The 14,474-nt window shown below is 45.9% G+C and overlaps 1 protein-coding gene across 1 annotated transcript in view; it reads right to left on the reverse strand.

Moving 5' to 3' along the window:
* Nucleotides 1-14,474, reverse strand: part of LOC147107099 (protein kinase C-binding protein NELL1-like) — a 974,256-nt gene that overhangs the window by 695,439 nt on the left and 264,343 nt on the right. The window contains exon 11 of the mRNA XM_086008154.1: nt 6,026-6,125. Coding sequence (XP_085864280.1) covers nt 6,026-6,125 — 100 coding nt within the window. The remainder of the gene's footprint in view (nt 1-6,025; nt 6,126-14,474) is intronic.

Below are 14,474 nucleotides of genomic sequence, written 5' to 3' on the forward strand. Positions count from 1 at the left end.
TAGCTATGAGGAAAGACTGGATAGACTGGGTCAGTTTTCCTTGGAACAGAGGAGGCTGAGGGGAGACCTTATTGAGGTGTATAAAATTATGAGGGGCATAGATAAAGTGGATAGAAAGGACCTATTTCCCTTAGCAGAGGGCTCAAAAACCAGGGGGCAGAGATTTAAAATAATTGGTGGAAGGTTTAGAGGAGGTTTGAGGGGAAATTTCTTCACCCAGAGGGTTGTGGGGGTCTGGAACTCACTGCCTGAAAGGGCAGTAGAGGCAGGAACCCTAACCACATTTAAAAAGTACTTGGATGTGCACTTGGGATGCTCTAACCTGCAGGGCTACGGACCAAGAGCTGAGAAGTGGGATTAGGCTGGATAGCTCTTTGTTGGCCGGCGTGGACACGATGGGCCGAAATGGCCTCCTTCCGTGCTGCAACTTTCTATGATTCTACATGGAAATTACAGCAGAGAAACAGGACATTCAGTCCAACTAGTCTGTGCTGGTGTTTATGCTCTACACACGTCTCCTCTCACGTAAACAAGTAGCAAATACAAATTCAGGAAGCAAATACAGTCATAACACTGTAAAATCAAAGCGTAATAAGGTAACATTGTAATAAGAAATGAGAATCAGAGTAAAGTAACAAAGTGGCAAAATCTGAAAGAAACACCATTTGTGCACTGACTTTATGTAAACAGAAAGTCCTTGGAAGGTGCCAAGAATGTCTCCAACAAACCCTGAACTCTATCATCAATTCGACACATTGGGCTGGATTTTGTCAATGGGGACATGATGGAGGCGGGACTCCCACTTTTTGGGTTATAGTCCCACCTCCATCGATTTGTGGCCAACCCACACGATTTTCCCTTGATTGACTTTGTTAAGCCCGCCCAGCGGGCTCAGCAGGCCAATTAAGGGACACCCGGTTATAGGTGACGTCAAGGATTGACATTACATCTGTCAAGAGCTTTTAACAGATGAAATATCAGCGTGTGACAGCTCTGTGAAGCTGTCAAACACTGACAATCTGAATTCTAACTTGAGTCCTTCTCCACAGACTCAGTTAGAAATCTCTCCAGAACAGAAAGCTGAATGCTGCAACTTTTGACAGCTCGCGGCCATTCTGCTTTCTGTGCTGGTGAGATGAGGGACTCCCGAGGACTGAAGGAAGGAAGCCTGCATTAGTAAGTAAAGGTAAGTAAAACTTATTTAAACACTTTACACACACCAAACACACTTACCTCTGCACTCATGCACCCATCACTCACCTGAGCACCGGACATCTCGAACCCTCCAAGCCCTTCAGCCCGACGGTCCGCCTCGCTAACTTGGCGTGGTTTGGAGCCGTCAGGAAGCCCACACTTCAGGGCTAAAAATAGGGATTAGGCCAAAAACTGCCTGTTAACTACCTGTTAATAGGCAGTTAATTGGCACTAATCCCCTTCCCGCCTCGGGGAGGCGGCTCCCAGCACAGCTCGGGTACCCGCCTCCTGGGAAACTGGCATGGAGGCGGGTTGGGGGCGGGAAGGGTTCGTGCCCCCCGATTCTGCAATTTTAACACCACACACGCCTCCAATCCCGCCTCCACAGTCCAGGGAAATTCGAGCCCATTGCCTTTCTACTCTCTGGCAGGCCATTGAATGGAGATGGTGGGTGAAGACCAGGGGGTTCTTCATAAAATCAATAGGCGGAGGAGGAAAAAGTTATTTTGAAAAGACCACAATATTAAGGGGATAGGTAAACTAAGCACAAATACAAATACAGTTGTACTTGAGGTTTCACAACCACTTCTATTATGGTTTTGAGGCACAAGAGGGTACAAAAACTGATGGTCCAACTTAGCATATTCAGCGCAACAAAATGTGCAGGAAAATAGGAAAATCATGTTCAATTTTGTCACTTGCTTTTTAAAAAAAAAATTAACCAAAGAAAGCGAGAGTTTGTGTGCAGTAAGCATTACCTTGGCTCCCTGCTATTCATCTCTTAATTCATAGGGGGCGATTTTTCCAGCCGTGGGGAGGCGGGACTGCTGGGAAAATGGCAGAATCTGGGAGCGAGTACCCATCCCGCCCCCAACCCACCTCCGTGCCATCTTCCCAGGAGGCGGGTACCCGACCCACGCCGGGTCCCGTCTCCTTGAGGCGGGAAGGGGATTAGTGTCAATTAACTGCCTGTTAACAGGTAGTTAACAGGCAGTTTTTTGGCCAATCCCTATTTTGAGCCCTAAAGTGTGGGCTTCACGATGGCTCCGAACTTCACCAGGGTCAGCGAGGCGAGCCGTGGGTCTGCGGGGCCGAGATGTCCAGTGTACAGGTGAGTGATGGGTGCAAGTGTGGGGAGGTAAGTGTGTGAGATGAGTGTAAAGTGTTTTAATAAGATTACAGGAAAAGTTCTGATGTCCGGCACCGACGTGTTGCTGATATATCAAAACTGCCGGACATGCAAAGTTAACGTTGAAGCATACGGAGATGAAATCTCCGTATTTGACAACAAACACTGTTGCTCAGCAACAGCTTGTAACCACTCGGCCCGTACCTTGGAAGCGTCTCTGAAGCTGTTGCTAAGCTACAAAGACGCTTTCCAGAGCCTGCCTATTAAAAGAATGCTAGGAGAAGAAAAAAAACCTAACCAAAACGGCTGCTGATTTCTGCCGTTAGAGCGAGGTTTCCAGCCATACAACCTCCGGATAAACCAAAGTTTCCTGTACTTACCTTTGCTTCCTCCTCCAGGCTTCATCCCTTTAGGCTGCAGAGCTGCCTCATCTCCTCAGCAGAGATGACAGAATGGCTGCTGCGTTCTCCGATGCAACAGCCATCTGATTTCTGCTCAGGAAAGAGGTTTGGTGAGTCTTGAGTACAAGGACTCACCAAAGAACAGAGATTGTCAGTGTTTGACAGCTTCTCAAAGCTGTCAAACGATGACAATTCATCTGTCAACATTTTCTGACAGATGAAACGTCATACGCTGACACCCTCTGTCACTGGCTTTCCCTTAATTGGCCTACTGAGCCCGCTGGGCGGGCTTAACAAGGTCAATCAAGGGAAAATAGCGTGGGTTGGCCGGACGTTGATGGAGGTGGGACTAAAACCCGACAAGCAGCAGTCCCGCCTCCAATGTATCCCCATTGATAAAATCACCCTCTTATTGGCAGCAGTTCTTGCAAATAAACAACTTGCATTTAGATAGTGCCTCCAACATTGGAAAAGGTGCTTCACAGATGCGTAATCGGACAAAAACTGACACAGAGCTAAAAGGACTAAACATTTGGTCAAAGATGTACGGTTTAAGGAGGGTCTTAAATGAGAAGACTGAGGTGGAGAGGCAGATAGGTTTAGGAAGGGAATTTCAGAGCTTAGGGCCTAGATGGGTGAAGGAATGGTTGCCAATGGTGGGGTGAAGGGAGTGAGGAATACATAGGAGCAATGTTCCCACTAAACTGCGCGGCCTCGCGGTAACCTGCAAGGTCCCGCGCAGGCTGCTCGCGAGCTTTTCCATTGGCAATACCGCCCGTGCGCAGAAATTTAAAGGGACCGCACATTGAAATAAACAGGCCACGCACAACAAAGAGGGAACTTTGGCTAGGAGGCCAGAGTTGGAGAAACAGTTATCTGAAGGATCTGAGAAAGAGACATTTTGTTGAGTTATGGACACTTTCCCCAGACACCGTTATTCAGAGGCTAATACAGTCATCCGCCAGCCGAATCGCAGCGAAGGTAAAACTGCGGCCGAACCTACATTTAGCAAGAATCAATGAACTATGGGTATTACCCTTGTAACTGACACACAGATACCGCCTGCATCTCACACCATTTGTACACTCACAGAAGTCTCTCCTGGTAACACAGACGTCAGCATTCTCAGCAGGTACAGGGCTGGATACGTGATGGGCCTCAATGTGACCCCAAGGCGTTGGGGAAGTCAGCAGTCGCAGGACGTTGTCCTTTTGGTTTGTCCTCCTGGACACAGGCAGCGACAAGCTTCGAGGAATAACTTTAGGTATCAGTGACTGGCTGATACCCGCAATTCCTCCACCAGCAGGCTGAAGGTCACAGTGACTAAAAGGTGAGCAGTGTACACTGGCACCAATGAGAAATAATTGGTGCGAGACTCTCCAAATCCTCTTAACTCATCACGCAGCCTTTTCTTATTAAAACTAATTCTCCAAAATAAAAGCACTTGTCAGACCAATCAATAAAACTAATCATCTGTAAATCCTGAGGGGTGCCTTTCTTTCCCGATTTCCAGCAAGCTGGCACCAGGAATAGTCATTAGCTCTTTTCAAATCCATTATAAAAAGAAAATTTGCCAGCTACTCTATACTGTGTCTCATCATTTACTCTATAACAGAATGGAGCAAACAATGATACAATAAGCAGGGACTTTGAAAATCGTTGGCAGTGATTAAAATCACAATTGGTGGCAAAATGTCTCATTTACATAGACAAAACATTAATACAATGCAGCTGTAACAATGGCACAGAATTATCTTGCTGTCTGAACACACTGCAACATGCAGTAAGGCATAGAATAAACTACTCCTTTAGTGATACATTGCAGTATTGACCTGACCTGTGTAAGACACATTTTCTTTACAGCGCTGAGCTTAATCAACTAAAAAATCTGGAGTTGAGCCTGCTGTTCCTCGTTTAAAGAAGAGTGTTCATCGTAATTAGAAATTTAGACAGAAAATCATTTTTATAGATGCTTTTCAAGATATTAAGGGGAATGATTTTCAAGATATTAAGGGGAACGGATGGGGTAGATAGAAAGAAAGAAAGACTTGCATTTATATAGCGCCTTTCATGACCACCGGACATCTCAAAGCGCTTTACACTCAATGAAGTACTTTTTGAAGTGGAGTCACTGTTGTAATGTAGGAAATGTGGCAGCCAGTTTGCGCACAGCAAGGTCCCACAAACAGCAATGTGATAATGACCAGATAATCTGTTTCTGTTACGTTGGTTGAGATACTATTTCCGCTGGTTGGGGAGTTAGGACTAGGGGGCCAGTCTAAAAATTAGAGCCAGACCTTTCAGGAGTGAAATTAGGAAACACTTCTACACACAAAGGGTGGTAGAAGTTTGGAACTCTCTTCCACAAACGGCAATTGATGCTAGATCAATTGTTAATTTTAAATCAGAGATTGATGGCTTTCTGTTAACCAAAGATAGTAAGGGATATGAGCCAAAGGTGGGTATATGGAGTTAGGTCGCAGATCAGCCATGATCTCATTGAATGGTGGAACAGGCTCGAGGGGCTGAATGGCCTACTCCTATTCCTACATTGTGTAAAGGCAAACGCACAGGTTTCAAGCATGAAAACAAAGAAAGGGATATGGAAGAATAGACCATTTACTTTGTTTTAAGTCTCCTATTGCTGTCTCCCACAGCCATGCTCCCTTCTTCAGCCATGAAGGCAGGTTGGTCAGGGCTGCGGAATGCTCCACAGTCCACCTCAGTGTCCACCAGGCAATGCTACTCCTGCCAGCAATCCCTCCGCACCTCCAACTTCATTTTTCTATTACAATCAGATGCTCTTATAACAGAATTTCACCTCCTATACTGTGAAGTACTTTGGGATGAAAGGTGCGGTGTAAGTGCAAGTTCTTCCTTCGAAAGATGTCTGAAGTGTAGACTAAAGGATTAAACGTTGTGTGTTCATTTAAAATGATTGGGACTCAGTGTAGTGGAAACAAAACTTAAAAAGTAGCTGGCATCTGCCCAAATTTTCCTACCATGCAATTTAAAAAGAAGAGGGTAATGGTGAATGTGCTCTCAAGTAGAATATGTTCTCAAGTGTCACAGTCGGAGCTCCACTCATTGCACTGCTGTGTTACATAGCTATAGTTAGCATCCAATGGCAATCTCAGTACTTGATGGGATTATTGGGGAAAGCTTTGTTATGCTGTCTGCGTACTGCTGCAGCCCGAAGCATTTTAAATGCTGTCAAAATAACTGGGTCCTAATAAACATCTGAATTTTAAACTGCTACAAACAGGTGACTGGTGTGTTGAGCTGAAGCATTTATACTTACCACGACATACATTACAGCATCTGTTTTCAGGCTGAATGCGTTCAATCAGTGGGCAATCCAGAGTTGGACACGTCTCATGAACAATGGCCATTGTTCGGTTCTGTCAAGCATTAATCAGAGCTATTATTACACCAATATACTCTCACATGGCAAGGAAGAATATTACTTATGAAACTTTAATGCAATGTATGCAACAGAAATTCTTGCACAGTCTCAAACAGTTATATGTGTAGATCCTTTGATGAATACAGAACTCTGCTGTATCTTAAAGTAAAGCTGATTTGGAGCTGCTGCCATGTTATTATAGTTAACCCTTTCAGAACTTGAATCCATTTTCAGCTAATGACTGACATTCTAAGTCACTTTGCCACTTAGTAATATTCCGTAAAAACTGATTTTTTAACAGAATATTTGGCTGGAACAAAGTATAGATGGATAGAAAATGGTAGATTCCTTACTTTAGCGGAAAACTTGCTCTGGTTGAGAGACTGAGCGGAGATTTGATAGAGGTGTTCAAAATCATGAGGGGTCTGGACAGAGTAGATAGAGAGAAACTGTTCCCATTGGCAGAAGGGTCGAGAGCCAGAGGACACAGATTTAAGGTGATTGGCAGAAGATCCAAAGGCGACATGAGGAAAAACATGAGGAGAAACTTTTTTTACGCAGCGAGTGGTTGGGATCTGGAATGCACTGCCTGAAAGGGTGGTGGAGACAGAATCAATCGTGGCTTTCAAAAGGGAATTAGATAAGTACCTGAAGGAAAAAAAATTGCAGGGCTACGGAGAAAGGGCGGGGGAGTGGGACTAGCTGAAGTGCTCTTGCAGAGAGCCGGCACAGGCTCGATGGGCCGAATGGCCTCCTTCCGTGCTGTAACCATTCTATGATTCTATGGTTGCTATGTGTAGTGATATTGTAAATGTGTTCCTTTTGAAGGCATTTGCCATCTTGCTATATATAACAACCAGACTAACTCTCCACACCCCCCATCAGTCCAACCTTACCAATTCTTCATATGTAGTCCAATCCTTACACACAAGCTCTATAATCGGTCATTTATACATAATCACCTGGACACATTGGAGGAAAACATATTGGGGAAAGATTTCCTCTGTGCATTATGTGCAAAGAATTGTAAACTTGTTCCTTTTACAATGTTGTTACGCACGGCACACAGAGGACACCTTCCCCCAGTGTTCCTTTAACAGGAAATGCACACCAAGTTTCCTTTCTCAACTCAGCTGCATATATAGATCCATTCAACACTTCCTCAGCACCTTCAGCCAGAGCAGGCAGTATCAAGATGATAAAGTGCATTACGTTTCCGGACAAACACATATAGTTACTTGAATACTAATTTCATACACACCAATTCAGACACAAGAGTTGACAGATTGAATGGAGCGGGAAGATTGAATCTCATTTGAAGAATGAGAAAGATTAAATTCAAGAAGCGTAAAACATCATTTTCCTTCTTTTCTAAACCTCCATATACACATAGGAGTAAATCAAAACAGTGCCAGAAGAGAAGACAGTACTTGATACATAGGCCAGTATGGATTAATAATGCTTCAGGTGAGCATGCAATCTGTTCTAACCTAATCTAAGTTGTTCCACAACTAAACTTGCAACTCAATGCATCTACATTTCTATGCCCTCTCCTCAAGTCTGAGGATATTATCAAAAATGTACAGTAAACAGCTATCTACTGTATTAGACTTTTTCCTTTACCCTTTCAACTGGATAGATAATTCACTGCTTAAGAACCATCAGATGCAATCTCCCCAGCCCAGTGGATCCAGGGACCAGTGCCAGGAGGCTACTTTGATGAATCGCTGCTGTGAGACAGTTGGAGAGGATGCAGAAGGCCCCTTCCTGTACACCAAGCTCTCTACATCACCCTCTTGTCTCCTGGGATAATTACCACTTAGCACAAAAGGATTGTCATTTCATTTTATCAGGCTCTCTGAGAAAAATGTCAAGCCTATTGGGCTAGGCTCAAGATGCACCATGCTGAAAGTCTACTGGGGCTGTTGCTAGCTGATTAAGGAGGAAAGAACCTGCTCGGACAAACAGAAATACAATAACTTTTGCAATCTGCGAAGAAAGCATGCATATCTCAGCCAGGAAAACCTGCACATGATGATCCCTTGAGCTGCTGTTCTGTCACCTACATTAATCGTGTATACAACTAATTGTTGCAATAATGTCACTACCTGCCCAATGTTCTTCATACTGGAATGAGTCATCACTAGTGACTAGAGAAACTTGAACCAAACCAAAGAGAAAGTTATTAATGAATGAGCTTTATCCAGTGCCTTCAGTAGGAAGCTGTTGCAAATCTATGGTGTCCCTTGAGCATGTAGTCAATTCCCCCACAAATGTTAATGTTTGGCTTTCTCTCTGTATACATGTCATATTGCATTGGACATTTCCCATTCCCTTTTTTTACACCTGGAAGGCCACTGGAGAATCAGCCAAACGCTGCAAAACCATGGCCTTCACTGTTGCTATAGAAACATTATACAACTTGCTATATTTATTGTTGATGCCACTGAAGCAGTCTGTGCCAAATTTTAAACATACTCTTGTAGCAGCTCATATAAAAGGAATTGAAAGGCTGGGAAGGATGATTCAGCTGTCACATCCACATCAATGATAGAATCGGTATTGACAACCAAACTAAATAATATCTGAATGTTCAACTGGACAGTAATGGGAGCATTATATTCCTCAAAGGAATCATTAGTAACGTAAATACGTTGCAAACCAAAATTGAAGGTCACCTGGGCCTTCAAAGAGCATACTCCACCTACTTATGTTATACAAGACATAGTGTCATCGAGTTATACAGCACAGAAAGAGGCCCTTCGGCCCATCGTGTCCGCGCCGGCCATCAAGCCCTGTCTATTCTAATCCCATTTTCGAGCACTTGGTCCACAGCCTTGTATGCTATGGCGTTTCAAGTGCTCAGCTAAATGCTTCTTGAATATTGTGAGGGTTCCTGCCTCTACCACACTTTCAGGCAGTGAGTTCCAGATTCCAACCACCCTCTGGGTAAAAAAGTTTTTCCTCAAATCCCCTCTAAACCTCCTGCCCCTTACCTTGAAACTATGTGCCCTGGTTATTGACCCCTCTACTAAGGAGAATAGTTCCTTTCTATCTACCCTATCTATGCCCCTCATAATTTTGTACACTTCAAACAGGTCCCCCCTCAGCCTTCTCTGCTCTAAGGAAAACAACCCCAGCCTGTCCAGTCTCTCTTCATAGCTGAAGCGCTCCAGCCCAGGTAACATCCTGGTGAATCTCCTCTGCACCCTCTCCAATACAATCACATCCCTCCAATAGTGTGGCGACCAGAACTGCACACAGTATTCCAGCTGTGGCCTAACTAGCATTTTGTACAGCTCCATTTTAACCTCTCTGCTCTTATATTCTATGCCTCGGCTAATGAAGGCAAGTATCCCATATGCCTTTTTAACCACCTTATCTACATTCCTGCTGCCTTCAGGGATCTATGTACATGCACACCAAGGTCCCTCTGATCCTCTGTCCTTCCTAGGATCCTACAATTCATTATGTATTCCCTTGCCTTGTTTGTCCTCCCAAAATGCATCACCTCACACTTTTCAGGGTTAAATTCCATTTGCCACTGTTCTGCCCATCTGACCAACCCGTCTATATCGTCCTGTAGCCTGAGGCTCCCGTCCTCGCTATTTACCACTCCACCAATTTTCGTGTCATCTGCGAACTTACTGATCATACCTCCTATGTTCATATCTAAATCATTAATGTACACTACAAACAGCAAAGGACCCAGCACCGATCCCTGCGGTACACCACTGGACACAGGCTTCCAGTCACAAAAACAACCTTCGACCATCACCCTCTGCCTCCTGCCACTAAGCCAATTTTGGACCCAATGTGCCAAATTGCCCTGGATCCCATGGGCTCTTACCTTCTTGACCAGTCTCCCATGTGGGACTTTGTCAAAAACCTTACTGAAGTCCATCTAGACTACATCAACTGCACTACCCTCATCCACACACCTAGTCACCCCCTCAAAAAATTCAATCAAATTGGTCAGACATGATCTCCCCCTGACAAAGCCATGCTGACTATCCTTGATTAATCCTTGCCTCTCCAAGTGGAGACAAAATCTGTCCCTCAGAATTTTTTCCAATAATTTCCCTACCACTGATGTTAGACTCACTGGCCTGTAATTACCTGGTTTATCCTTACTACCCATCTTGAACAATAGTACTACGTTAGCTGTCCACCAGTCCTCTGGCACCTCCCCTGTGAGCCCCAGCAATCTCCTCCCTTGCCTCACACAGCAGCCTGGGATACATCCCATCAGGGTCTGGGGATTTATCCACTTTTAAGCCCGCTAAAGCCGCTAGTACCGGCTCCCTCTCAATGCTAATTTGTTCAAGTATATCACAATCCCCCTGCCTGATTTCTATGCCTACATCACCTTTCTCCATAGTGAGCACAGATGCAAAATATTCATTTAAAACCTCACCTACATCTTCCGGCTCTACACACAGATTGCCACTTTGGTCCCTGATGGGCCCTACTCTTTCCCTGGTTATCCTCTTGCCCTCAATCTATATATATAAAGCGGCTCTTCTGTCTGTCCTGATGTCTGTCTGTCTGTCTGTGTTCTATACGTTTGAAAGTTACAGAGCGTACCGATGCGCCCGTCACCTCAAAAGAAAGCTTGCGATTCCGGACCGGTCATAGGCGTATTTACGTTTCGGCCGGACAAAAATCCCGCCCGCGGTATCCCAAAAACGTTCAGCGTTCCGCTCATTAGCATCTCATTAGCGACCGTGTGGCGTCGAGGTCCACCAATTGGACGGCGGGTTCCTTCCTACGGTTGAATGTCGAGTGACTCGACGATTGACCAATCCTACGCTTCGGTGACCTGACCGGTCGACCAATCGGTGCATGTGTGGGCGGGCCGTATCCTTCTGAACCGAGGTGAGTGGCCGCCATCTTGATTTTTCACAATTTTTTCCCCCACACTTTCTGTGTGTTAGGGAACTAAGGTAAATATTTTAATGATGTGTTAGGGAATTAAATAACATTTTAATGGGGGGGGGGAGAGCCTCGGGAAATCGCGGGGGGGGGGAGAGCCTTGGGAAATCGCGGGGGGGGGGGAAGAGAGCCTCGGGAAATCGCGGGGGGGGGGGAGAGCCTCGGGAAATCGCGGGGGGGGGGGAGGGGGAGAGCCTCGGGAAATCACGGGGGGGGCGAGCCTCGGGAAATCACGGGGGGGCTCGCGCCGCCCGCACTGACCGCGCATGCGCCGCCCGCACTGACCGCGCATGCGCCACCCGCACTGACCGCGCATGCGCCGCCCGCCCGCAGCGGCCGTCCATCAGCCGCGCGATACGCGGGGGACCTCCGCTCCAGTCCGTCCCGGCCGCTATCGCAACGGCACCGGACCTCAGGCGCTAGGCAGGGGGAGGGGCCGGAGAGAGGGACAGAGGGGACTGGGGGAGCGGGGGAGGGGAGGGGTGGGGGTGGGTGGGGGGAGGGAGGGAGACAGGGGGGGGGAGGGAGGGAGACAGGGGAGGGGAGGGAGGGAGAGGAGGGGATGGAGAGGAGGGGAGGGAGAGAGGGGAGGGGAGGGAGGGATAGGACAGGGAGAGGACATGACAGGGAGAGGGGGGACACACAGGGGCAGGGAGACCAAGCGCCCCAAAATTGCCTTCGCAACGCGGGGCTCCCCAGCTAGTATACTTATAAAACACCTTGGGATTTTCCTTTATTTTGCCCGTCAGTGTTTATTCATGCCCACTCTTCGCTCTCCTAATTTCTTTAAGTACCCCCCTGCACTTTCTATACTCCTCTAGGGCTTCCACTGTTTTTAGTCCTTTGCATCTGCCAAAAGCCTCCCTTTTTTTCCTAATCCATTCTTGTATATCCCTTGACATCCAGGCTTCTCTGGGCTTGTTGGTCCCACCCTTGACCTTTACGGGAACATGTTGGCGTTGCACTCTCTCTATTTCCTTTCTGAATGACTCCCACTGCTCTGATGTGGATTTTCCTACAAGTAGCTGATCCCAGTCCATTTTGGCCAGATCCTGCCTTATCATATTAAAATCAGCCATCCCCCAATTTAGAACCTTTATTTCCGGTCCATCTTTGTCCTTTTCCATGACTACCTTAAATCTCACCGAATTATGGTCACCGTCATCAAAATGCTCTCCTACTGACACTTCTACCACTTGCCCGGCTACATTCCCTAGAATTAGGTCCAGTACCGCCCCCTCTCTTGTAGGACTTTCTATATGCTGGCTCAAAAAGCTCTCCTGGATGCACTTTAAGAATTCCGCACCCTCTAAGCCTTTCACACTCTGACTATCCCAGTTAATATTGGGGAAGTTGAAATCCCCTACTGTTATTACCCTATTATTTGTACACTTCTCTGAGATTTGCCTACATATCTGTTCCTCCATCTCCCCCTGACTGTATGGGGCCTATAGTACACTCACAGCAAAGTTCTTGCCCCTTTTTGTTTTTAAGTTCTATCCATATGGCCTCATTACAGGAACCTGCTAAGATATCATCCCTCCTTACAGCAGTAATTGACTCCTTGATTAATATTGCGACACCCCCTCCTCTTTTACACCCCCCTCTGTCTCGCCTGAAGATTCTATACCCGGAATATTGAGCTGCCAGTCCTGCCCCTCCCTCAACCATGTCTCTGTGATAGCAACAATATCATACTCCCATGTGTTCATCAACACCTTCAATTCATCTGCCTTACTCGCAAGACTCCTTGCATTAAAATAAATGCCATCCAGCCTTGCCATACACCCTTGTGCCGTTACATATTTGCTCTGGCTTCCAGGCTGACTTGTTTTTTCCTCTATATTTGGTTGTGCATCACCCCCTACTATAACTCCACTCCATATCCCATCCCCCTGCCAAGTTAGTTTAAACACCCCCCCCCCCCCAACAGTACTAGCAAACCTCTCCGCAAGGATGTTGGTCCCGTTCCGGTTCAGGTGCAACCTGTCCGACTAATACAGGTCCCACCTTCCCCAGAAGCAGATCCAGGAAACTAAAGCCCTCTCTCCTGCACCAACTCTTTAGCCACGCATTCATCTGCTCTATCCTCCTATTCCTATACTCACCAGCACATGGCACCGGGAGTAATCCAGAGATTACAACCTTTGAGGTCCTGCTTTTTAATCTGCTACCTAGCTCCATAAATTCTTGTTGCAGGACCTCATCCCTCTTTCTACCCATGTCATTGGTACCAATGTGAACCACGACCTCTGACTGTTCGCCCTCCCCCTTCAGAATGCCCTGCAGTCGTTGTATCCAAAACAATTCTGCCTCACGGTCCAGAATGACTAGGCAACAAAAGAGCTTTCTTTAGCTCATGTGTGAAAGCCATGACCAAGTTGTGAGGTGGACATAGGATAAAAAGGGAAACAGTTTCAGGGAGGGAGGACTCCAATCTACACCGATCTGTTATTGAGCACCAAGGAGAAAGGGGTCAGCCTCAAGGCAGAAAGATCATTTTTTGCTAAAGCCCCTCAAATGAAGACCTGGATTAAGCAATTGGTGATGAGTAAGCCTGGTACGTGGCATTTGACCAAGACATCTAGAAGATCAAAGTAAACTTAACTAATGGTGCATTTCCAGAGCAAGGAAGTTTTTTTTTTACCATCTAGACTTAAATTCTGAACATGCAATTGCTATTAGTTGTGCTGCTATACAAGTGTATAAGACCACACATCGTGTAATCCTTCAAACCATGTTGTAAACTGAACCATATTAAGCTGAACCCAACTAAGGCTGTGTGTCTGTGATGCGGTATCATGTCATAAGTTAAACCGAGCTATTGCTATGCCGTTATAATTCTGAAACCCAATTATTAAGAGACTGTTAACAAAAATGAGAGTGTATGGAAGTAACCTATTGAGATGGGTAGGGAATTGGTTAGGAGGTAGGAGACAGAGTACTGATAATGGGTACGTACTCAATTTGGCAGGATGTGACTAGTTGTGTCCCTCAGGATCTGTACTGGGGCCTCAGCTTTTCACTGTATTTATAAATGACTTAGATGAAGGAATAGAGAGCTGCTGACACCAAGTTAGATAGGTTAGACAGTAAATAGTGTAGATGGGAGCAGAAAGTTGCAAAGGGACATTGATAGATTAAGTGAGTGGGCAAAATTGTGGCAAATGGAGTTCAATGTGTGGAAAGGTGAGGTCATCCACTTTGGTCCGAAGAAAGATAGATCAGAATATTTTCTAATTGGCGAGAAGGTAGGAACTGTGAAGGAGCTGAGAGATGTAGGGATCCAAGTACAGAAATCACTAAAAGCTAGTGGACAATTGCAAAAAATAATTGAAAAGGCTACTGGAATGTTGGCCTTTATCTCAAAGGGACTGGAGTACAAAGGGGTGGAAGTTATGTTAGAGAT

Source organism: Somniosus microcephalus, chromosome 15, assembly GCF_052327205.1.
Source record: "Somniosus microcephalus isolate GS21.2 chromosome 15, FLI_Smic_1.0, whole genome shotgun sequence".
Lineage (NCBI taxonomy): Eukaryota > Metazoa > Chordata > Chondrichthyes > Squaliformes > Somniosidae > Somniosus > Somniosus microcephalus.